At 41.3% G+C, this 24,842-nt stretch overlaps 1 protein-coding gene across 10 annotated transcripts in view; it reads right to left on the bottom strand.

The window, feature by feature from the left end:
* The window catches only part of RALGAPA1 (Ral GTPase activating protein catalytic subunit alpha 1), a 368,491-nt gene that overhangs the window by 229,871 nt on the left and 113,778 nt on the right, over positions 1-24,842 (bottom strand). For 6 of the 10 annotated variants that reach the window (XM_077464690.1, XM_077464691.1, XM_077464693.1 and 3 more), the window contains 3 exons: positions 18,419-19,720; positions 5,647-5,768; positions 3,285-3,501 (listed from right to left, as the gene is read on the bottom strand). In XM_077464690.1, the coding sequence (XP_077320816.1) occupies positions 3,285-3,501; positions 5,647-5,768; positions 18,419-19,720 (1,641 nt within the window). The remainder of the gene's footprint in view (positions 1-3,284; positions 3,502-5,646; positions 5,769-18,418; positions 19,721-24,842) is intronic. The other 4 variants (XM_077464695.1, XM_077464697.1, XM_077464698.1 and 1 more) reach the window with 1 other exon arrangement.

Raw genomic sequence — 24,842 nt, 5'->3', positions numbered from 1 at the left:
CTGAAATACCTGTCAGTTTCTGCCCTCCCCTTTGTAAACTGACCACATTATATCATGGCTGCTGAGCCCTGACACCATGGTCAGTTTATGTGCCTCCACCATCTGCTGCGTCTCCCGTTTCTCCTCTCTGACCTCTCCTCCATCCTCTCCCCCCTCCCTTCCCTGCCTGTCCGCTCCGTGTCCGCCCCCTCCCCTCCAGCTGCTCAAATTAGGGTTAAATTTACATTATCCTCTTGGTTGATACATGTAATGTCCCCCTGTGACTGTGCCTTATAAATAAATATGCAGCTATTGTGAGGGGTTAGCTCGGCAGCGGGTGTGTGTGACCCCCTGGATGGGTTCACAACACAAAATCAGGCACAGCAGACAGCGTTGTAGGTGCAAAAAACAAAAGATGCTGTTTATTTATGCTACATGCAGTGATACATATAACAGCCAAACAAAAATAAAACATGAAAATAAATCCTGGTCAGCTTGACCTCTAACTACACACTTAGATTCCCTGTCTAACAACTGAGTGCAGCCTTGTGCTGCACCAGTCCCTGTCTCTGTTGTAGAGGTTTGCCACACAGGCGTTAACTCACCGCACAGAACAGATATCACACTCCCCAGTCTATACAACACAAAACTGGTTCCAGGATGGAGCATCTCCCCAAGCATGCTGGGTTTTTTTTAGAGGTCTTAATGAGCCCACTTACTTCAGCTGGGCTCATTAACTCTTCCCCTCTAATTGTAAAAGTCTGCATAAAGCCTGAATCTAGGGCACACATATTTCCCATCCTGGATACAACCAGGTGACTTTACCTGCGTGCTGCCACACTATATACCTGTTTACATATCGCTGATCGGCGCTCACGTGACCTGCCAGCTCTCTCCTCTCTCAGCCTGACAACCGCAGTGGGTGTGGCCGCCTCTCTCCTCTTCCCCTCCTGACTGACGTCAGTGGGGGATGCTCGGCCCCACCCGCTGCAGCTGTCAGGCTAAGAGAGCCAGCAGGTCAAGTGAGAGCTAATCAGTGCTCCGTAAACAGGTATATAGCTGCATTTTTTTTTAATAAAGCACAGTCACAGGGGGACATTACAAAATTAAAGGATAATGTAAATTTAACCCTGAGGGTTAACAACCACTTCAACACCTATGCTGACAAACCTGGGGGAAAAAAATGAATATACAGTATCTCACAAAACTGAGTACACCCTCACATTTTTGCAAATATTTTATTATACCTTTTCATGTGACAACACTGAAGAAATAACACTTTGCCACAATGTAAAGTAGTGAGTGTACAGCTTGTATAAAAGTGTAAATTTGCAGTCCCTTCACAATAACACACAGCCATTAATGTCTAAACTACTGCCAACAATAGTGAGTACACCCCTAAGTGAAAAATGTCCAAATTGGGCCCAGTGTGTCAATATTTTGTGTGGCCTCCATTATTTTCCAGCACTGCTTTAACCCTCTTGGGCATGGAGTTCACCCGAGCTTCACAGGTTTCCACTGGAGTCCTCTTCCACTCCTCCATGATGACATCATGGAGACGGTGGATGTTAGAGACCTTGCACCCATCCATCTTCTGTTTGAGGATGCCCCACAGATGCTCAATAGGGTTTAGGTCTGGAGACATGCTTGGCCAGTCAATCACCTTTACCCTCAGCTTCTTTAGCAAGGCAGTGATCGTCTTGGAGGTGTGTTTGGGATCGTTATGTTGGAATAGTGTCCTGTGGCCCAGTCTCTGAAGGGAGGGGGATCATGCTCCGCTTCAGAATGTCACAGTACATGCTGACATTCATGGTTCCCTCAATGAACTGTAGCTCCCCAGTGCCAGCAGCACTCATGCAGCCCCCAGACCATGACACTACCACCACCATGCTTTGACTGTAGGCAAGACACACTAGTCTTTGTACTTCTCACCTGGCTGCCCCCACCCACGCTTGACACCATCTGAACCAAATAGGTTTATCTTGGTCTCATCAGACCACAGGACATGGTCCCAGTAATCCATGCCCTTAATCTGCTTGTCTTTAGCAAACTGTTTATGGTCTTTCTTGTGCATCGTCTTTAGAAGAGGCTTCATTCTGGGAAGACAGCCATGCAGACCAGTTTGATGCAGTGTGCGGTGTATGGTCTGAGCACTGACAGACTGACCCCTTCAACCTCTGCAGCAATGCTGGCAGCACTCATACGTCTATTTCCCAAAGACAACCTCTGTATATGACGCTGAGCACGTGCACTCAACATCTTTGGTCGACCATTGCGAGGCTTGTTCTGAGTGGAACCTGTCCTCTTAAACCACTGGTGGTGGCCATGGTCTTGGCCACCATGCTGAAGCTCAGTTTCAGGGTCTTGGCAATCTTCTTATAGCCTAGGCCAGTGATGGCAAACCTCGGCACTCCAGATGTTTTGGAACTACATTTCCCATGATGCTCAACTACACTGCAGAAAGCAAGAGCATCATGGGAAATGTAGTTCCAAAACATCGTGGGTGCCGAGGTTCGCCATCGTTATGTAGAGCAACAATTCTTTTTTTCAGATCCTCACAGAGTTCTTTGCCACGAGGTGCCATGTTGAACTTCCAGTGACCAGTATGAGAGAGTGAGAGCGATAACACAGAATTTAACACCTGAGACCTTGTAACACTAACGAGTCACATGGCACCAGGGAAGGAAAATGGCTGATTGGGCCCAATTTGGACATTTTGAATTAGGGGAGTACTCACTTTTGTTGCCAGCGGTTTAGATATTATTGGCTGTGTGTTGAGTTATTTTGAGGGGACAGCAAATTTACACTGTTATATAAGCTGTACACTCACTACCTTAACATTGTAGCAAAGTGTAATTACTTCAGTATTGTCACATAAAAATATATAATAAAATATTTACAAAAATGTGAGGGGTGTACTCACTTAAGTGGAATACTGTATGTAGATATTTTTAGGCTACTCTGGTCTGGTCATCTGATCTCCCCTTTATCAGCCAATGGCAGCTACAGGTAGAAGAGAGTAGAAAATAGCTAGTAAAGCCTGGAGTGGTAAGGTCGTCCATAAGTTGTTGGTGCTCCCTCCTCTCCCTGCAGTTGCTGTTGGCTGACACAGGAGAGTTGGATCACATTACCGGACAGGAGTGGCCTAAAAATAGGTAAGTACTGTATATACATCTTTCTTACACAGATTAGTCAGCATAAGTATTAAGAGGGAGTATTTTTAAGATTAGCATTACACTTTAACATGCTTTGGCTATGCCAGTACAGACATACCGAAAGTTAGGCATACAAGTGAAACTGCTCACCTTCAAATTTCCTCCCATCATACTGGAAAGCGTTAAAAGAGTCAGAGTGGCTGTCTGAGCTAAGCAGATCACTACTGGCAGCACTAGCTGGAGAAGTCCACTCTGATGGAACACCAGGATCATCTGCTGGACGCATTTGACAATGTTTATTTAGCGAGTCTGGCAAATCTTTTGGAACTTCTAGACTTCCAGGGCTGCTACCTCTGCGTGTAAGTGTCTGGGGGGATAAAAAAAAAAGGTGAAACTCTTCATCAGGTAACTGGATCTCATATACTTAAATGGGAAGAATCACAATGATCATAAAAATAAAACTTCCAAGATGAAGAACACGTTCCCACCATTTGCCCTAGGACCAGGTTATAAAATCTCAGCCTAAACTCTTATATATGGAGGTAACTGTCTCTGTATAAATAACAATAGCCACAATTTAAAGTACTTTCATTAATAATCATCCTGTCCATTACACAATTAAAGTCGTTGTAAACCCTTTTATGTGACTTTTAAATATAGGTAAGCCTACAATAAGGTTTACCTAAAATGTAGTGGAAAGATCTCCTAAACCTGCGTAGTTTAGGAGATATTTCATTTGTAGTGCGCCAATGTCATCATCGCTGCACGTGCTGTGAAGAAACAAACCACCGAGCCGTATCTTTCCCCAGCGTGTGCCGTGACTGGCGGCTCCCGCACGCATGTGCAGGAGTGACATCACGCGGCTGCGGCCAGTCACAGAGCCGGAGTCCACGGCCCCGGAAGAAGAGGGGCAAAGATGGACGCGGCCTGCACAGGGGGACAGCGTGGGCTTCGTTTGCAAGTAAGTGCCATATAATTGGCTAGTATGCGATGCATACTAGCCCATTATGCTTTTAATTTGCAGGCCTTCTGGGGAGCAAAAGAGGAAGTAGAATCCATCAGGGTTTATTTCCTCTTTAAGACTTTCCAGGCTGACTATATGTTACACATTCACAAGATGTAAAACAAATCTATTATGAAGAAAAAACATTTTAGGCTGGTGAAGCAATCTTTTCATCCATCTCTTTACAAACCAATCTACAGCAAACACTTTTGGTCAAATACTTTATTTTTAAGCGTCAAAAGTTAAAAATCAAGGTTTACCATAATGATTTCAAAATGACCTGACTAAAAAACGTAAAAATAATTTAGAAATGATGTAAAAAAAATAAAAAAATAAAAACACTATAAAAATTGCAAAATCACTATATCAGTACATGACCAGTAGGTCTGGGCTTATCGATTTAGCATTCCTAAAGCCACAGCATCATTAAATAAGTTGGGCCTAGTTTTATTTGGCACCAGGCCATAATGCAATTTAACACATTTCACTTCCTTTACAAAGCTGAGCAGATAATGTGCATTAAACTTTGTCTATTTTTTTCCAGGTCAGTTTTATTTTAGAACAGAGAATCACTCAGAGTCCTTTCCGATACTTTAATCCCCTAAAAAGTTTACTGGACGAGAGAGAGAGATAGAGAGATAGATAGATAGAGATAGATAGAGATAGATATATAATATATATATATATATATCTATCTATCACATAATGATTACATTGTGTATGTGCAGTTCGTATTCTTCCGAATAGAAATTCTGACAAATTTTTCGTTCTTTCGAATTTCCGAATTACAATAGTAATGAATTTAATCAAATTTAAAATAACGAAACAAAATTTTGGACGAATTTGAAATGATTTTCAGAATAGAATAAAATAAAATAGAAAATAAAGGATTAGAAGAGAAAAGAATATCATAGAAAAGAATAGAACAGAATAAAATAGAACTATAACCATCTTCTGAAATTCGAATTTCAAATAGAATACATATGAATTAGAATAGAAATTAACAGAACAAAAAATTTATAATAACCATTTCCCAAAATTTGAATAGAATAAATTTGAATAGAATAGAAAAGGATAGAATAGAAAAATAAACAATAGAATTGAATAAAATAGAAAGAATATAACCAACTTCCGAACTTCAAATTTCAAATAGAATAAGTTTGAATAGAATAAATTCAAAATCAAACAGAATAGAAAAAAATAGAAAGAATATAAGCATCTTTCGAAATTCGAATAGAATACATTTGAATTGAAATAGAAATGGAAATGAACAGAAAAGAATAGAATATAAATAAAAATAGAATGGAATAGAAAGAATATAACCATCTTCCAAAATTCAAATCGAATTTGAATTAGAATTGATTCTATTTGAATTTTCCGAATTTGGTCAAATTCTGAAAACAAATTAAATGAATTCAACAAATTTAAACTAAACAAATTTATGTACACTTTTTTTTTTTTATTTTGCACATGACATAAAAAAAAAAAAAACATTTATCAGATACTTACTGGGCCAGTGCCTGACCTCAACCTTTCTGCAATAAATTCATCCATTAGATCTGGGATATTGGAGCTTGAGTTGATCTCACTGTTAAGGGCATTTAACTGTGAAGTCAAATCTTCCTTGTTAGCTACAAAGGAAATAGGAAAAATAAGTAAATTAGGGTATGCTTTAACTATGGTTAATTGGTAAGCAAAAAACGCAAGGACTTACTGGGGGGGACACATACAGGGAATAGTCTATACAGGGGTGAAGCATGCTGTTAGGGAAGGGGTTTCACCACTGTTGTAGCTGTGTTTGGAATTAGTAAGTGCAGAACTATTTGTGGATACATTAATAAGCAGTTAGTCAAATTTGGGCAAAATTCTAAAGCATTGTCATTCCTTAAAGCAGAGCTGGCAGGGTAGAGAAAGGGGTAAATATCCATTTGTAAGGAGAATTCCTAAAAAAAAATAGTAGAGGCAGGCAATTCTTGTAGTCTTCAGCCAATTTTCTGATCTACATCTTTGCAATTTCTAATCTTTGAAGAACCCATATAAAAAAAAAATAACAAAAGAAAAACAAAAAAAGGCTGATATAATTACGAAAAATAACTGAAAAAATTAAATGGTGCACAATATATGGTGAAAGCTCTGGTTTGTTTTCTCTTATATTTTGGAAAAATCATTTGAAAAAAAATAAAAATTAATAAAAAAAAAAAAAAAAAAAAATATATTATATATATATATATATATATATATATATATATATATATATATATATATATATATATATATATATACACATACATACACACACACATATACACACACACGGTGCCTTGAAAAAGTATTTATAACCCTTGAAATTTTCCACATTTTGTCATGTTACAAACCAAAATCGTAAATGTATTTTATTGGGATTTTATGTGATAGACCAACACAAAGTGGCACACAATTGTGAAGTGGAAGGAAAATGATAAATGGTTCTCAAAATGTTTTACAAATAAATATCTGAAAAGTGAGGCATGCATTTGTATTCAGACCTCTTTACTCGGATACCCCTAAATAAAATCTAGCGGACCAAATTGCCTTCAGAAGTCACTTAATTAGTAAATAGAGCCCACCTGTGTGTAATTTAATCAGTATAAATACAGCATTTCTGTGAAGTCCTCAGAGGTTTGTTAGAGAACCTTAGTGAATAAACAGCATCATGAAGGCCAAGGAACACAGCAGACTGGTCAGGGATAAAGTTGTGGAGAAGTTTAAAGCAGGGTTAGGTTATAAAAAAAATATCCCAAGCTTTGAACATCTCATGGAGCAGTTTTCAATCCATCTGAAATGGAAAGAGTATGGCACAACTGCAAACCTACAAGACATAGCTGTCCAACTAAATGGACAGGCTGGGCAAGGAGAGCATTAATCAGAGAAGCAGCCCATGATAACTCTGGAGGAGTTGCAGAGATCCACAACTCAAGGGGGAGAATCTGTCCACAGGACAACTATTAGTCATGCACTCAATAAATCTGGACTTTGGAAGAGCGGCAAGAAGAAAGCAATTGTTGAAAAAAAAGCCATAAGAAGTGCTGTTTTCAGTTTGCCAGAAGCCATGTGGGGGGGGGGGGGGGGGGGCAGCAAACATGTGGATGAAGGTGCTCTGGTCAGACGAGACCAAAATTGAACTTTCTGGCCTAAAAGCAAAAATGCTATGTGTGGCGGAAAACGAACACTGCATATTACCCTGAACACACCTCCTCACCGTGAAACATGGTGGTGGCAGCATCATATTGTGATGATGCTTTTCTTCAGCAGGGACAGGGAAGCTGAATGGAGCCAAACACAGGGGAATCTTAGAAGAAAACCTGTAAAGCCCCATACACACCATCAGATTTACCAAAACCATATAATATGAGGTCAAACCTTAGGAGTTTCAATTTGTATGCAATCAGGCAGGCCCTTGCACTACATGGTTTTGGTAAATCTTAAGACAAAAATCTGCAGAAAATCTGATAGTGTGTATGGGGGCTTTAGAGTCTGCGAAAAAACTTGAGACTGGAGGGCAGAGGTTCAACTTCCAGCAGGACAACGACCCTAAACATTCAGCCAGAGCTACAATGTAATGGTTTAGATCAACGCATATTCATGTGTTAGAATGGCCCAGTCAAAGTCCAGATCTAAATCCAATTGAGAATCTGTGGCAAGACTTGAAAATTGATGCTCACGAATGCTCTCCATCCAATCTGACAGAGCTTGAGCTAATTTGCAGAGAATGGGCAAACATTTCATTCTCTAGATGTGTAAAACTGGTAGGGACATACCAAAAAATCTCAATAAAATACATTTATGTTTTTGGTTGTAACATGAAAATGAAAAAAATTTGGAAAATTTCAATGGGTATGAATACGTTTTCAAGGCAGTGTGTGTGTGTATATATACACAGTATCTCATAAAAGTGAGTACACCCCGCACACTTTTTTTGTAAATATTTTATTAGATCTTTTCATGTGACTGAAGAAATGACACTTTGCCACAATGTAAAGTAGAGAGTGTGCATCTTGTATAACAGTGTAAATTTGCTCAACACAGCCATTAATGTCTAAACCGCTGGCAACGAGTACACCCCTAAATGAAAATGTCCAAATTGGGCCCAATTAGCCATTTTCCCTCCCCGGTGTCATGCGACTCATTAGTGTTACAAGGTCTCTGGTGTGAGTGGAAGGCAGGTATGTTAAATTTGGTGTTATTGCTCTTACTCTCTCATACTGGAAACTTAACATGGTACCACATGGCAAAGAAAGAAAGAAAAAATTGTTGCTCTACATAAAGATGGACTAGGCTATAAGAAGATTGCAAAGACCCTGAAACGGAGCTGCAGCATGGTGGCCAAGACCAGACAGCGGCTTAACAGGACAGGTTCCACTCAGAACAGGCCTCGCCATGGTCAACCAAAGAAGTTTAGTGCACGTGCTCAGCATCATAGCCAGAGGTTGTCTTTGGGGAAATAGACATATGTGTGCTGCCAACATTTCAGCAGAGGTTCAAGGGGTGCACACTGTATCAAATTAGTCTGAATGGCTGTCATTCCAGAAGGAAGCCTCTTCTAAAGATGATGCACAAGAAAGCCCACAAACAGTTTGCTGAAGACAAGCAGACTAAGAACATGGATTATTGGAACCATGTCCTGTGGTCTGATGAGACCAAGATAAAAGTATTTGGTTCAGATGGTGTCAAGTGTGTGTGGTGGCAACCAGGTGAGGAATACAAAGACAAGTGTGTCTAGTCTACAGTCAAGCATGATGATGGGAGTGTCATGGTCTGAGGGCTGCATGAGTGCTGCCGAAACTGGGGAACCATGAATGCCAACATGTACTGTGAAATACTGAAGCAGAGCATGATCCCCCTCCCCTCGGAAACTGGGCCACAGGGCAGTATTCCAACATGATACCCCAAACAAATCTCCAAGACGACCATTGCCTTGCTAAAGAAGCTGAGGGTAAAGGTAATAGACTGGCCAAGTATGTCTCCAAACCTAAATCCTATTGAGCGTCTGTGGGGCATCCTCAAACAGAAGGCAGAGGAGCACAAGGTCCCCAACATCTACCATCTCCATGATGTCATTATGGAGGAGTGGAAAAGAACTTCAGTGGCAACCTGTGAAGTTCTGGTGAACTTCATGCCCATAAGGGTTAAGGCAGCGCTGGAAAATAATGGTGGCCACAGAAAATATTAACACTTTGGGTACAATTTGGACATTTTCACTTAGGGGTGTACTCACTTTTGTTGCCCGCGGTTTAGACATTAATGGCTGTGTGTTGAGTTATTTTGAGGGGACAGAAAATGTACACTGTTATACAATCTGTACACTCACTACTTTACATTGTAGCAAAGTGTCATTTCTTCAGTGTTGTCATGTGAAAAGATATAATAAAATATTTACAAAAATTTGAGGGGTGTACTCACTTGTGTGAGATTGTGTGTGTATAATATATATATATATAAAAAATTCCCCCAGTCTATAAGCAAACAATACAGTTGTCATTCTCATTACTTAGAATTCTTGCACTCCCCTCTCTGATTTAAAACTCTTAGCAAATGTGGCTTCATTCCTCAGTGTGAAGATAAGTCCATATTGCAGGGCTCAATGACTCTGGTTGGGTAACTCTGACACTAAAGGGCCTCAAGAGAATACAGGAAGGTTTAGGGGAAAACAAGATTGCCGTACTAAAGGTTTAGGAGTCCAGGTGTATTCATTTTATTATGAAGTCCAAAGGCAACAAGCAAACATGCTTCGGGGGCTTAAAATGTTCCCTCGTCATCAGATGGCTGCTTTAATCCTTTCCTCCAATAGTACTTTACCAGTGGGCTGTGTGAGTCTATATTTTTTGTAATCAGTGTACATGGAGGCAGTCTCACTGTACATCTGATATTCAGTTAGCATGAACTGGCAACGAATTGGGGAAGTCAGGCCCAGGTTACAAAGCAAACCTTCGTCAGAATGGGGCACAGTTGAAGCTTTTCTAGCTAAATAACACCACTCATTTATTGGTGTCAAAGATTGGTTTAGAGATCAGATTATACACACTAGTAACTTTAACAGCTATTATTCAAGGCATGTCTTGAATGTAACTGTTTTGGAAAACTCCAATCTCTGACTTTTACCTAGAGGTAAGCCTATAATGAGGCTTACCTATAGCTACTGTAAATATCTCCTAAACGTGACGTCACCGACACATGCACTCTGAAGGAGCGGCCACCCAGAGTCCTGTGCCATAAACAGCGGTTCCCACACGCAGGAGTGACATCATGGCAGCTTCGGCCAGTCACATCAGAGTTTGTAAACCTGGAGGAAAGAACAGGTGAAAACGGAAACACCTGCAAGTGCCGACACCATGGCGCTGGAAGGAGCGCTTTGTTTTCAGGCAAGTTTAACCTGCGATGCATACTAGCACATTATGACAATACCTTTCAGGTTAGGAAAAAAAAACTGAGCTGTTAACTACCAATTTAGGCTCCAGTTCACACTAGAACGTGATGCGGAAAACCGATAATCTGTGCAAATTTCAAGCACACAAAGTGCAAAACACACAGCCCTTGCGAACAGCAGTGGATGTCAGTGCAAGGTTAACGACACCCTAAACGCAGGTAAGTTTGCCTGCACCAGATCACATGGTACAAAAGTACTATGTGATCAAGTTGTAGCGCATTTCCCAAAGTAGTGCATTACTTTGGTGCGATGCAGTGCCATTTGAGCCCGTTTAAAATAAAGGGGGCTCAAACCGCACTGCATGCGAGTTGTATAGGAACACGGCGATTCATAGTGTGATCCTAGCCTAAATCATTGGGTTTTGTTCCGCTTTAAGGCCTCATGCACACTGGGTGTTTCCTCTTACTGCCTTTTCCCGGCAGAAAAAAACAGCTTAAAAAAAAAAAAAGTCAACATAAGGTGCATTTAGGCAAGCCAAGCATTTTTTGTTCCTCACTTCCCTCCTAAACGTGCATGTGATGGGGTTTTTTCAGCCTCTAAAGCCTAGTACACACCAGGTTTTTTCTTCCCTCAACCCAGCACGGCTGAACGGGAAAAAAACTGACAGCTCAGAAGGAGCCATACTAACTATCAAATGTTAGTACAGTGATCTCCCCTGCTGTTCTATTGTGTCCTCCAGCCCCCCTGCCAGAACACTAATGGGGAGCTGGTTGGCAGACTTTTTTTTAGTCATGCCCCTTCGACAGAATCCAGTCGAACAGCCGGCTTTTATCATACTGACTGCAGTACACACGGGCCAAATGTTGTCCAGTTTCTATTGAACCGGCCGATACTGCCTGACATTCGGCCCGTGTGTACTTAAAACAGTCTTCTTCTAATACACCTGCAAACTCCTATGTGCATGGCCACACAGACTAACAGGGGGGCTTTTAGTGGCTTAAAAAAAAAAAAAAAAAAAAGTCAAGCACATGTAAAAGTGGCGTTTTTTTTTACATCCTGTATGCGTGAGGCCTAAGTATGTCCATTCTTATATGTGTGCATTTTTCTTTGTGTTACAAATGCAATCAAAACACTTCCAACAAAAATTAACAGCATCAGTCACATCAACTGTAGAAAAGTGGAAATCAGGCCAGCTGTGCAGTATACTATAGGTGTTCTGTAGCTGCTGACTTTAATATTAGGACATTTACCAGTCCTGGAATCCAGCGATGTCGGCACCCCAGTCGATGTTTCCATTGGCGCTTGGGTGCTAACGCCACCATTCGTGGTAAGGTAAACTGGCAGTGAAGCCTTTCAGCTTCACAGACAGTTCCCTACTGCTTAGCGCATTGCACTTTCTGAATGGCCTGGCGGCGGGAGGAAGAGGGGGGATGAACTTCTGAGTGATTTTGCTGCAATGAGATCTCCCGGAAGTGGGAAGGGTACCTGTCAAAAACAGCAACGTGCTCGCCTCGAAAGGTGCCAAATAAGCGAAGATTATAGATTATCCGCTTTAAGATGATGGCATATTGACTTTTTACATGCCAGTGTTTTTCCTGTTGGAGGAGTGTTGGTGTGAAAAGTATCTCATCATAGTTCTACTGAAACAGGAGAGCGAGGAGGCATTTCACCGCTACAATGGGACCTGTAAGCTTTGAAACCTCATGGCTAGGCAAATCATTTCTCCAACATTTCTGAGCCAAATAAATTGTTCCATGATGTTTAGTTTGGACTGATTTTCTCTTCTAGGATATCTAAACCCAAGAACACACATGCAATATATTGCAGATTATCAGTCATTAGCCCTTTTACTACCAGAGCCCTTTTTGCATATTTTGTTTTAGTATATTTTAAGCATGTTACTTACCTGTAAAATCTTCCTTTATTTACATAGTTACATCATTGATCAGATTGAATAAAAAATAAAAAAAGACACACTAGTCCATCTAGTTCAAATATGAATAGGAAAAAAAGGTAATAGAAAGCTTTCATATAAACAATCCTATATCCAGAGTTGAACCAGAGGAAGACAAAAACAAAAAAAAACACAATAAAGCATAATCCAATTTGGTGCAGTGGGGGAAAAAAAAAATCCTTCCTGATCCCCCAGGAGGCAAGCAGATACTCCCAGGATCCGCTGCCCCTGGTGTTATTACCTCTGAGGCCTCATGTACACTGCACCACGTTATAAAAAACGCCAGTAGCTTTAGCTGTAGCTATAGAATTAGTTTTGCAGCAGCGTTTTTCTGTGTTTTTTTTAAGAGTTTGCTTTTTTTAGCAAAACTATACTCCCACAAAAGCTTATTGCTCAAAAGTAGTCATAACCGCTGAATAGCCATGCCTTTTAGAGTTTTTCAGAGTTAAGAGTGTTTTTTTTTTTTACAGCTGAAACACTCCTCTGCAAACTTACTAGTTCTGGGGGGGGGGGGGTTACAGCCAAGAATCACCCCTACCAAATAAATGCTGATAAAAGTCTATGTGTGCATGGACACATAAGATAACATGATGGGGAGTTTACTGGATGCAGAAAAAAATACCTTAAGCCAAAAAAAGCAGCTGTAAAAATGTCTAGTTTGCATGAAGCCTAAAAGTATGTATCCAGTTATATTTTATGCATTAAGGATTGTATCCAGCTTTTTTTTAACAATTTACTGAGCTGGCCAGAACTAGTTCTTGAGGGAGTCTATGCTACATGTTCACAGCTCACCCTGTGAAGAAGCCTTTCCATATGTTAAATTCTTTTATCTCTCCTGAGACAGTTGTTGAGTGCTGCCATCTTGGATGTAATGTAAGCATCCTCAGCAGACTCCGAGCGGTCACTCAAGTGATACTGTATAGTGTACCCCTTCGCTTCTTCCCTTGGCTGCTACAGAAAAAGTCGTGTAGGGAGGTGGGGAGACAGGCAGAGGAGCTGGGTCAGCACAAAGAATAATTAGACACTCACAGAAGACGAGGGGGGGGGGGGGGCTATGACATGCAAAGAATGAGAGGGCAAGCAAACTGACTCTTCTGAAAAAGTTAAACGTGTTGGCAAGTCGAAAGTATTTGATCCTTCTTTTGTGGCTGCATTCGTTTTCATTTAGGCAACGATTATTTTCCGCAAATGCTGACCTTGTCAGAAATGCAGTGTTATTGTCACTTGCTGTGACTTGAAAGCCCAAATCATCTTATCTTTCTTCCCAGCCATCTTTTGTAAACCACAATTTCCTCTGCCCACCATGTAACCGGGATGAAGAGAGGAAGACATGTTTACAGTCTAAATTAGCAGAGTGACAACCATGGTTCCCTCCATATATACAGTGAATGAGTGAAAATAGAGACCCAGAGACAGAAAGTGGGTTATTTACAAGATTACCAGGTCAAAACTTAAAAAAGAAGGCTAAAAAGGCTGGCCCCTCATCCAAGGAATCATAAGCTGCAATATTCCGTGATACATTTGTTTTTGGGTTTAGATATGGTTTACATTATAAGTGAAGCTAACATTTCTGCTTAAATTTTGCCTTGCCATGAGTTAGTGCAGTTACAGGGCATTGCATATAATGACAAATTATATAACGATACGGCTAACTTGAAAAAGAGAAACACCATGCATTCTTAAAACTTTTGGCAAATTTCTATTGAGGAGAAACCATAGTACGATGTATTTGGTCACATGTTTTAAGTTTATATATTTTTAAACTGATCTGTTTATACTTTAAATATAAGGCGCCCATGACACTGGATTCCCAGCAATTTTTCTTTACTTTAAATAAGAAGAGGGAATAGCATGAGCTGTTTACCCCTTAGACTCTCTCTCTCTCTCTCTTGCTCATTAAAACGTTATATGGAGCTGGCTGGGAGATGGGGCCAGTCACTGCTCTGGGTTATTCAGTTTGTAAATAATAATAAAAAAAAAAATGCAAATTATAACTGCACCTTGAGCTAGTGTACTCCATAAACATATTTTTTTTTAAAGAGAGATGAGGAGTCTCTGGTCAACAAAAAATATTTCAGATTTACTTGACCAAAATATACATTCAGTTTTTTATTATTTTATAAAAAAAAAAGTTTGGCTTGAACCATTAAAAATAAAACATACAAAACTACTATACGTTGTTATTAAGAAAACCAAAACAAAAAAAGTACAGAGGTGCATTGTTCTGTGAAGGTTCTTTTAAACATTAGTCTTGTCTGCAAAAAGCATATTACACAGACACATGTGCATTGAAATTTATGGTATGCATGATCAATGTGCCAATTCAAATGCACCCTTAAAGACACCCCCTTTCAAGAGACAGGTTCAAATGCGCAGTACAAATGATCATTCCTTGTTCTTTGATAAAACTGGATATCTTGTTAATATACTTCTGTTCCAACTGCAGTCACCTTTTAATCATGATTCCTCATACTGTGCAGCATTTCTAGCACCACTTGCTACTACTCAATAACTGACAGTACCTGTTTATTATTTTGAACATGTTGTAGTTCTTGTGAAAATTGCACCGCATGTGTCCAATGACAGGAGAGACATTTGTTTAAAAAAAAAAAAACCTCACTTTTAATATTTACTGTATGTATTCTGTTCAAATACACAAAATGGCAAAAACGAGGGGGGGGGGGGGGACTTTCTTGGAACCATTTTCTCAGGAAAGCAGAACACAGGTAGCTGTTAATTAAAACAAACCAGATTATTGATTCCCAGATACCAGCATTCCCACATAGACACACAAACTCTGATACAACAGAAACACAAATGCCAGCACACACTTGCAGTAAAAGTGCCATGTCAACGGAAACCACACAGCAAATTGGCACAGTGTGTTCTTACATGTTTGATTTGTATGATGATGCCCACAGTATGGCCTGAGAATACTTTTGTACTGTTTATGTAAACTTCAGTAAGGCCTCATTCACACGGGCATACTTAAGCATATGCCCAGTTGAGGGGCAGGTTTTGCCTGCGCAGTGTTTTCAGGCAGTCCCATTGACGTCAACTGCAATTCAGCAGCTGCATGGACACAGCCATTGCTCCCTATTTGACATCCATGTGGGTGTGGGTTCTGGTGTGGATCCCAGAAAGCACACCGTCTGCTTTCGGGAGCCGCACCCACATGGATGTCAAATTGGGAGCGGTGACTGTTTCCAAGCAGCTGCTTGGAAATACCAATACCAATTGGTATGAATGGGACTGCCGGCATACAGACACACAGATCACCTATGAATTCTCTGCAGGCAAAACACGCACCTCAATTGGGTGTACACTTAAATATGCACGTGTGAACAAGGCCTAACAAGATATTACAAATCAACTGGACTGACTAACCGGTTCAAAAACTGAACTGGAACACACAGTGGAACTAAAGGGAATTTTTCCATCTATAAAGTTAATGTTCAAGTAATATAGAATAAACAATTGCAGAATAAGAGCTTATTCTTTCCTCTGGCAATAGGAATAAAAAAGAGCCTATTGCACCGTACCCAACCACTTATCAATACCCTTGTACCCCAAAGCTTAGTTGCGAAGGACTGAAAACATCTGCAGAGCTTTCTCTGAAACTCATTGTAATGGCACACTAGAATCAGGAAAAGCTAGTGTCAGAAATATAACTACTTTATATGGTGAAAAGTATGTGAAATCTTCTCCAAATTAATGTGTTCAGGGTTTCCAGTGAGGAGCACTAGTAAAGCAAAAGCATACAAATACATTTTAAACGATTGTGCACTTTTATCCTTAAAGGGAAACAATTTGGGGATTAGCCTTTTTTTTTTTGATCCAGTGTGATCAAGCCAGATGCACAATGCGATAGTTTGACTAGTTTGTTGTGAAAATTTTGAGTGCCCACACAGAGCCCCAACCTCAACTGTACTTTATACATTTGGGATGAACTGGAATACAGATTGTGAGCCAGCTCTTCTTATCTGGCATCAGTACTTGACCTCACAAAGTGATATTTTAGCTGATTAAGCACAAGTTTCCACACATTCCAAAATCTTGTGCAAGAGGTCAGGCTGTTAAAGCCACAAAGGTGGAGAACAACTGCATATTAAAGATGAACTCCAGGTATGATCCTTATTGTATACGTATATTGGTCCAGCTGGCACAATATGGATATTTCCTACTTGAGAGTCCATTGTGGAAACTGAACAACCACTGTAGTAGTCGGCACTACTACAGTGATAGCCATTATCTTTCTAGTGGTGTGCCAAGAAGCTTTGCCTCTGCACAATGGCCAATGGCCACAGGCTCCCAAAGTGAACCCCGAAATATGAGATATGCATACTTACATTGGTCCAAGCTGGAGCAATGTGTGTATGCAATAAAGATCTCACCTATCTTCTGATTTAATGTGGTTTTGAAATGGGATGTCCAACAAGCTCCAATAGGTCTGATGGTCAAGAGACCACAAACTTTTGGTCATAGAATATAAAATACATAGTTGAAATACACACAGTACGTAAACGGCCTTATCTGCCAAAGAATTTATGTCCCGATCTATTAGTCATTTACAACTTCTACGCCAGACATCCCAGCCAGCAAGGTGATACAACTTACTTTATACTATTAAGAGCAATGTAACACCATTTACTCTTTAGATTTTAGTGCAGTCACCTTCTATACTGCAAGTTTACATAAACAATAGAAGTGTGTTTTTGACCTGGCCATCTTTTACTTGAGCATACAAAAATCACTATGTATCCATATGTCATCATTGGGTTTAAATAAAAAAAAAAAAAAAACACTCAAATGTCCCATACATATAAGAATATGGAAGTAATCCTTAACTGAATGCAAGGATCTTCCAAAAACCAGAAGATTTTTGCAACTGACATTAAGTACTTTCATTCCTTACAAGTACCATTTGTTGCCTCTCACTAACCCCTACATTGATCAGCATCTGCCAACAATGCTGGTTCTGTGCAGCCTAAAGCTGGGTACACAGGCTGAAAATCGGCCAGTTCAGTAGGAACCGGGCAACTTTTGGCCCATGTGTACAGCTCCTCATTTGATAGAAGCCGAACAAGCTTGCTGGAATACCAGCATCCGATCAGCACCTGCAAATATTGGCTGATCGCTGTATTCTGTCAGGAAGAGGTGGTGGGGGGGGGGGGTTCCTTGTCAAAACGTAATAGCCCAGCAAGGAGATTGCCGTACTAAGCCCGCTGGGTTGAATGAAAAAAACAAAGAAAAAAAAAAAAACTTCCCTTTGTGTACTCAGCATTAGATATCAAGTTATAGAGTCATTGTTGTTCTATTAAACTGTGCTCTTACAGTCTGCTTGACCATCTGGTGCCATGTCTGTATTGTTTCAGCCAGTTGTTTAAAAGTGAAAGCATGAGCTACAATGTGTCACGAAAAAAAAGGAACAAAAAAACAAAACAAAAACAAAAACACATAAAACAATTGTTTTAGCAATGAGATTACGAGTCATCTGTGACCTGTTAACAATGAAATGCCTCTCATTCATTCTGGATCTGACATGTTACTGCTGACAAAACAAATGACTGAAGGACAAAACACTGAACAACAGTGATCCCTAGCCATCAAGAAAAAGAACATATTGGCCATGAAACAGCAGCACTCACCTCACAGGGAGGGGGTTAGTATAGAAAAGCAGAGATGCTGAAAAAGGTAAGGGGCAACACTTTGAGAAAAGGTTACATCAGGCACAAGGGAGCCAACATGCAAAGATCCCAGAGAGGGTGTCAACGAGGCAGTGGGTGAGGAATAAGCAGCAAGTCATCCCAAAGAAGCTCCTGATTGCTGGCAGCTGGGGTTTTTTCGTCTGCAATACAAAGCCAAACGGGTGTTGCGTCTCTGCATGTGCTCTGGGAATGCATCCCAGGGCTGAAGGATCTCACCTGCTGCCTTCCTTCCAAAATAGCCCATAACATGACCGTACAGGTCCTTCAGTGGAGCCTCGGCTGCCGTCCTGTGCTGCTTCTGCAGGGACACGCTGGCCTTAGGTTTCGAGAGAGCATGGACAACAGTTTTGTATACGCCTCCTAAAGAAGCATGAGAAGGGGCTCTCTCTTGACTGCTAGACCTCGGCCTCGTTCGGCCAGCTTCCTTCTGCACTTGAGAGGGAGGATAAGTTACATCAGTTTGGTCACTACCTGTCTGGCTAATTCCAGATGCTAATCTCACTGCCCCCATGGCTGCAAATGCTGTTGGCTTGCCTGGATCTACAACAATGGAAGCGTTTGAACTTAAACCACTTAATTTCCGTAGCCTGGCTTTCCAAGGGGCATCTTTGTTCTCCATGGAATTGCAGAAGAGCACCGCCTCAGTGCCTGGGCGGAAGGAGACCTGCACAGTGCTGCGTTTCCGGCGCATTGCTTTGGCCTTATGTGTCATAGACTCACACAGATGCTTTATGTTGGCCCCATGTTCACTGTGGTGAGATTGAGAAGATGGCAAATCGAGACCTTCATCTTCCTCAGCAGCTTGCTGTCTAAAAAAAGCTCTTTTCCGGTCACCTTGCTCCATAGCAGTTTTATCACTGTCAAAGATTTCCCCATCAGCCAGAATCCTTACATGGACATCCCTGCTCCTACCACCAACCTTTAAACCCCCTGCTTTTTTAGGAATGTGTTCTTCTAAGCCTGCACTACACTCAGTCTGTTGAACATTGGAATGTGTGCAAGGAAGCCCCTCGGAAAAGACTGAATAGACCTCTCCTTTAACACATGACTCTAGTTCTGTAAAATGCTCAATTTTCTCATCCACAGATGTGGATGTCAACTTATTTTTTGCTAGCCCTTCCTCTTTTAAATAAGCCCTTAAACGTGGCAAAAGATCTGTCCCTTCTAACTCCTCATACCATCCCTGCTCAATGTCTGCATCTGTCAATCCAGCTGAGCCAGCCAACTGGCAAAGGTGATCATATATACTGCCATCGGCCTGTGTTAGGGGTGCTTCCTGACAGTGTGGGTTAGCACAAAAGGGATCCGAAGTCTGAGGGGAAGGATGGTCTGCAACAGGCACTGCACCTTTCAGTCTCTCAGCTGCAAAGGGCCCCGCGATGTCAGAGGTACTGCTACTGCGAGGCAGAGTTGAGGTTTCTTCGTGAATGGCTCCAAAGGTCTCTGAAGGGGTCTCTTCACTCTGAGAATAATGCCTTACCCGTTGTGCACGGGGAAGCACCGGGGCATCCTCCATTTCTGTCAAACAAGAGAAAACACGAATCAGATTTTCAACTAAGGATATTGTTACAGTCAATAAAAGGCAACTCCAGCTAAAACATTTTATTTGTGTGTTTTATTTAGTAAGCAGATTTGCATGCTGGCCTTTTTTTTTCATCTATAATGGGACTCTAGAAGTAAGCTCCCCCCAGTCCCAGTTCCCTTCCAACTGCCACAGCCATGACAAAGCCAAATAATGGTGCCATGAGGATTCTCCATATCATACTAACCTTTGGTATAACCTTTTGGGAGAGAAAAAGAAAACAAATAACTGTGGGGACCTTTGTATCTCAAAATTGTAAGGGCTGGTTCACACCAGATACTTTCCAGTGCATTTTTATTGTGCATCAAATCAGCACAGACAGTGTTTAACATGGGTTCCAATGGCTTTTGTTGACACCAGTACAGTGTGTTCCAGTGCAGTCAACAAAAGTAGAACATGTTGCATATGTTCTGAAACGTATCTAAACACAACAAAGAATTGCACCGGAACACACACACACGTCCTTAACTGGGATAAAAATAAAAAGAGAGGAAAAACTGGAATGCATCAAAAACACACCAGAATGCATCAAAAACGTGCACACAGAAAAGCACTTGGAAAGCAAAAACTGCAGTGTGAACTGGCCCTAGGAGTTAAAAGAAAAAAAAATTTGATCGATTCAACCCATTGTTGCTATCCTAAGCCTAATCCTAAACTAAAACATTGCATATTGCATTTTGCTGGAGTTGTCCTTTAAACTTGGGTGGGAAAAAAAAAAAAAAAAAAAAACAAGGAAAGTTTTGAGTTTGCTTAACATTTTGCCACTGTGTAGAAAGAGGTTTAAATAAAAAAGATTTGACAGAGATTTGGAATACTAAGAAAAGCAATTCTAGACTTCTTTTTACACAGGACATTCAACAAATCCAAGCTCAAGGGTATTCATTTGCTTTGGTTGTCATCAGAATAGGGGTTAGTGTAAAGCCTGGTACACACGATCAGATTGTTGGCCAACAGAGCATCAGACTTTTGTCAAAAGGGTGTGTGCCTGAATCTTATCTTGCATACTAACGGCACACAATTGTTGGCCAACACCAACGTAGTGACGTACTACGTGGATATTCAGCTCTTGAGCGCCACACTTTGGGCACCTTCTGTTAATGTCGTGTTTGGTGAGCATTGATTCCGAGCACGCGTGTTTGTACTTTAGACTTTTGAGTGACGGACTTGAGCACAGACGATACGAAAATCTGACAACAGACCGCTGTCCACTGAAAATTTACTAGCCTGCTATCCAACATTTGTTTGCCGAAATTTGAGCAACAATTGTCTGAAGGAGCGTACTAATGGTTAGATTTTAGGCCAACAGACTGTCATCACACAATCCCCTGTCAACAATCGGATCGTGTGTACGAAGCTTTAGGTAAGCTTTAATTAGTACAGAGGTTTCCATAAAATAAACAGCATGCATAGGAAGGCAGAGAGAGAAAAAGCATTATATACAAACTGTCTATAGACTACACCCAAGACTGATGTCCATTAACTCAACTTGCAGACTATTTATTTATTTTTTTAACACAGAAGGGGTTCAATAGCAATCCTGCTTTGTAGTTCAGAGATCAGTTCTAGCCTCTGCTGCACCTACATGCATTTTGAATCTTGGCCGGTTCAGCAGGAGATTCGAACTGTATATGGCCTGCCTAAGTAAGGCTGTGGTTGTGGAAAGGATTATGCACTCCATTGTTGGCAAGGACTAACATGTTTCAGTTTTCTATGCAAATAACTGGACTGGCACAAACTAGGCTTAATGTCACCTGGGCTAATTGCACTCTTGAAAAACAGCTGTTTTGGTAAATTTGCTAGGGAGTACCCAAGGAATTTGGTCAATTTTCTAGGGTACTCGCTTGCAAATAGGGGGGGGGGGTGTCCATGACAGCCTGGGCCCACAGGAAGTGGGTTAGATAATGCAGGCCATCATTCACCCTAGAAGACAGTGAACAGAACCTTGGAGCTGTCTATGGGGAACCTCACCAAGGATGAGATGAGCACTGCAGTGAAGGTCAGCAGCAAGATTCACTTCAGCTGCCACAGTATGCCTCCTATTGTTTTTTTGTCTTGTTTAAAGGTACAAGACAGCATATTTATAATATGAAAATCACTTCAGCTACTACTGCAAGCCTCTCGTAAAAAAAAAAAAGAAAAAAAGTTAGAGAGAATTGTAAATTTCCTTGCTTTGTTTTACATAAGTAGGGGGGAAAAAAGGGGACTCAAAATAGCAACTTTTGCAGTTTAACACCAGGCACATCTGCTTGTGTTTGAGGTCTCTCTAAATTTGTAAAGTTGCTGTTTAGACATTTTGTAGTGAGTAAAATGTCTCAAATAAGAAAATAATCCAAAAAAAATCAAAAAATTTGCAAAAAAATGTTTTAGATTTTTTTTTAAATATTTCTAAACCGATTTGTGTTTGTAAACAAATCTATTCATACTACTCTGCTGTGAACCATTGTCCTCATTTTATGCTGAAGTGAATTTGAAGTTATTTTGACTCTGAAGATAAACAAACCCGTTCATACCAGCAAACCCCAGAGACTGATGCAGTGAATGTAGGTGAAGGGGGAGGAATGTGTGGACAGGGAGAGGTGTCTGGGAGTGATCAGATTAGGTAAGATATGGGCAGGAGAATAGCCGTTTGACTGTAGGGAGGGAGAGAGGGCTGGGAGAGGAGCCGTCCGACGGGGGAAGAGGGCTGGGAGAGGAGCCGTCCGACGGGGGAAGAGGGCTGGGAGAGGAGCCGTCCGACGGGGGAAGAGGGCTGGGAGAGGAGCCGTCCGACGGGGGAAGAGGGCTGGGAGAGGAGCCGTCCGACGGGGGAAGAGGGCTGGGAGAGGAGCCGTCCGACGGGGGAAGAGGGCTGGGAGAGGAGCCGTCCGACGGGGGAAGAGGGCTGGGAGAGGAGCCGTCCGACGGGGGAAGAGGGCTGGGAGAGGAGCCGTCCGACGGGGGAAGAGGGCTGGGAGAGGAGCAGTCCGACGGGGGAAGAGGGCTGGGAGAGGAGCAGTCCGACGGGGGAAGAGGGCTGGGAGAGGAGCAGTCCGACGGGGGAAGAGGGCTGGGAGAGGAGCAGTCCGACGGGGGAAGAGGGCTGGGAGAGGAGCAGTCCAACACGTGGAGAGGGGTGGGAGAGGAGCAGTCCAACGCGTGGAGAAGTTCCTCTGAAGGGTATGACTGGCCAAGATACAGCTGGGAGAGGAGCTAATGACTGGGAGAAGAGGTGCATACTGTGGGATAAGCAAACCTACAACTGTTTGTATGCAGAGTTTCCTTACACAGGGGCAATTCAATTCAGGATCCATCTATCATCGCTTCTGAACTAAGCAGCTTTGTATACACATTTACAGAAGCATTAAATGCAGCTCCTGTATATTTAAGAGCAGCCCTGTGCTTCAGACCTTCACAGGCAGGCTGCACGTTGGGTACTACTCGCAGCTCCAGCTAGATGGAATTGTGAAAGCGGTTTAACCCAATTTGTTTTAATGCTTTCCTACCCAAGTATTTACTTTGGCCGTGAACTATCGACTGTTCCAGAGGCACAAAACTTCCTTAGGGCATGACCAAAACAGATTAGCAGTTAAGTCTTAACTCGTTAATAATTACAGATAGTACGATACACAACCAGAGGTCAAAGAATTATTTTGACCCCTGCTGCACTTCATTCTAAAGGAATCCTAAGAGCTTGTTCATAAATGTGTTAGTTATTCTACTGTGGTATGCTAGGTTACTGATAAGACTACACATATCACAAGCCTATAATAGCCACATAAGCTGACTTATATGAAGGCAGAGCTAACTATGAAGGTTTAGAACCTTTCCAGGAGGCCTCTAAAGGCTTTACAGCTGCAATAGGGGGTTCTGAAACTATCCAGCATGGAATCTAGATGAGATGAGCCCCACCACCAACTCAATTCATTCTGCACTTTCAGCCAGTTGAAATAAGAGGGCAAAGGTTTGCAACTACCAACATAAGTTTAAGGGAGTAAAACAAATGAATGAAAAGGGAAAATTTTGTAGCTCAGAACGTGTAAATCCTGTAGTTATTATGAACATCTACTAATTAGAAGTAAAAAAAATAAAAATAACTTGACTAGTAGAGTTGGCTATATATTTCCCTGTCTGGAGAAACCAGTGAAAAACAGTTAGAATTAAAGTGGTTGTAAAGGCTCGAAGTTTTTTTTTTATCTTCAAGCATTCTACGCATGATGGTAAAGAAAAAGAAATAAAAAAAAACACTATATGAAGCTCCTTCCTCAGCCCCCTAATACTTGCCAGAGCCCCAGCCCCATCCAGCGGTGTGCACGAGTGCCGTGGCTCTCCCGGTTCCGTCCCAGCTTATTGGCTGAGACAGAAGCAATAAACACTGGTTCCTGCTACTGTCAATCACAGCCAATGAGAAGAGAGCAGGGTAGGGTTGAGCCACCCTTCGTGTGTGAATGGACACACGGAGCAGCAGCTGTGGAGCCCCGTACCAAGCTGCTTGCTATGGGGGCACTAGGCAGGAGGGAGAAGTCAGAAGTGCAAGCAGGGGACCCAAGAAGGGGAGAGTTTGGGATGTTCTGTGCAAAACCAATGCACAGAGCAGGTAAGTATAAAATGTTTGTTATTTTTAAACAAAAACAAAAACTGCCTTTAATATCACTTTAACAGAAAAATGATACTGTAGCCAGAAGTTTGTAAATGCTGGAATAAAAAAGGTATAAACAAACATCAAGCAATGAGAAATTAGCAATTAACAAGCACTTATATTAGTGCCTACACAACATTATAAACAGTGCAGAGAGCTATTAAGTCAGACATTCCCAAGCATGATTAACCCAAAAAAACTCTTACATAATATCATAATTGCAAAAAGCTGACCGAGCTGTAGTTCAGATGTCTTATTTCACATACATTTAGTAATAAAGTAAAAGGGTTTTCCCAGCAAAGAATCCCAATACTCCATCGGTCACCAAAGGAGTATTTATTACTGTCTTGTTGCCTGATTATTTTCATTTTATCTTGTCTGCATGTAATATGAAGAGCCTCTAAAATAACATAATATGGGACTATAAAAAAAAGGTAATATAA

Source organism: Lithobates pipiens, unplaced genomic scaffold, assembly GCF_037356315.1.
Source record: "Lithobates pipiens isolate NorthernLeopardFrog02 unplaced genomic scaffold, aLitPip1_a1.2 Scaffold_30, whole genome shotgun sequence".
Taxonomy (NCBI): Eukaryota; Metazoa; Chordata; class Amphibia; order Anura; family Ranidae; genus Lithobates; species Lithobates pipiens.
This window is presented reverse-complemented; position numbering and strand designations above follow the sequence as displayed.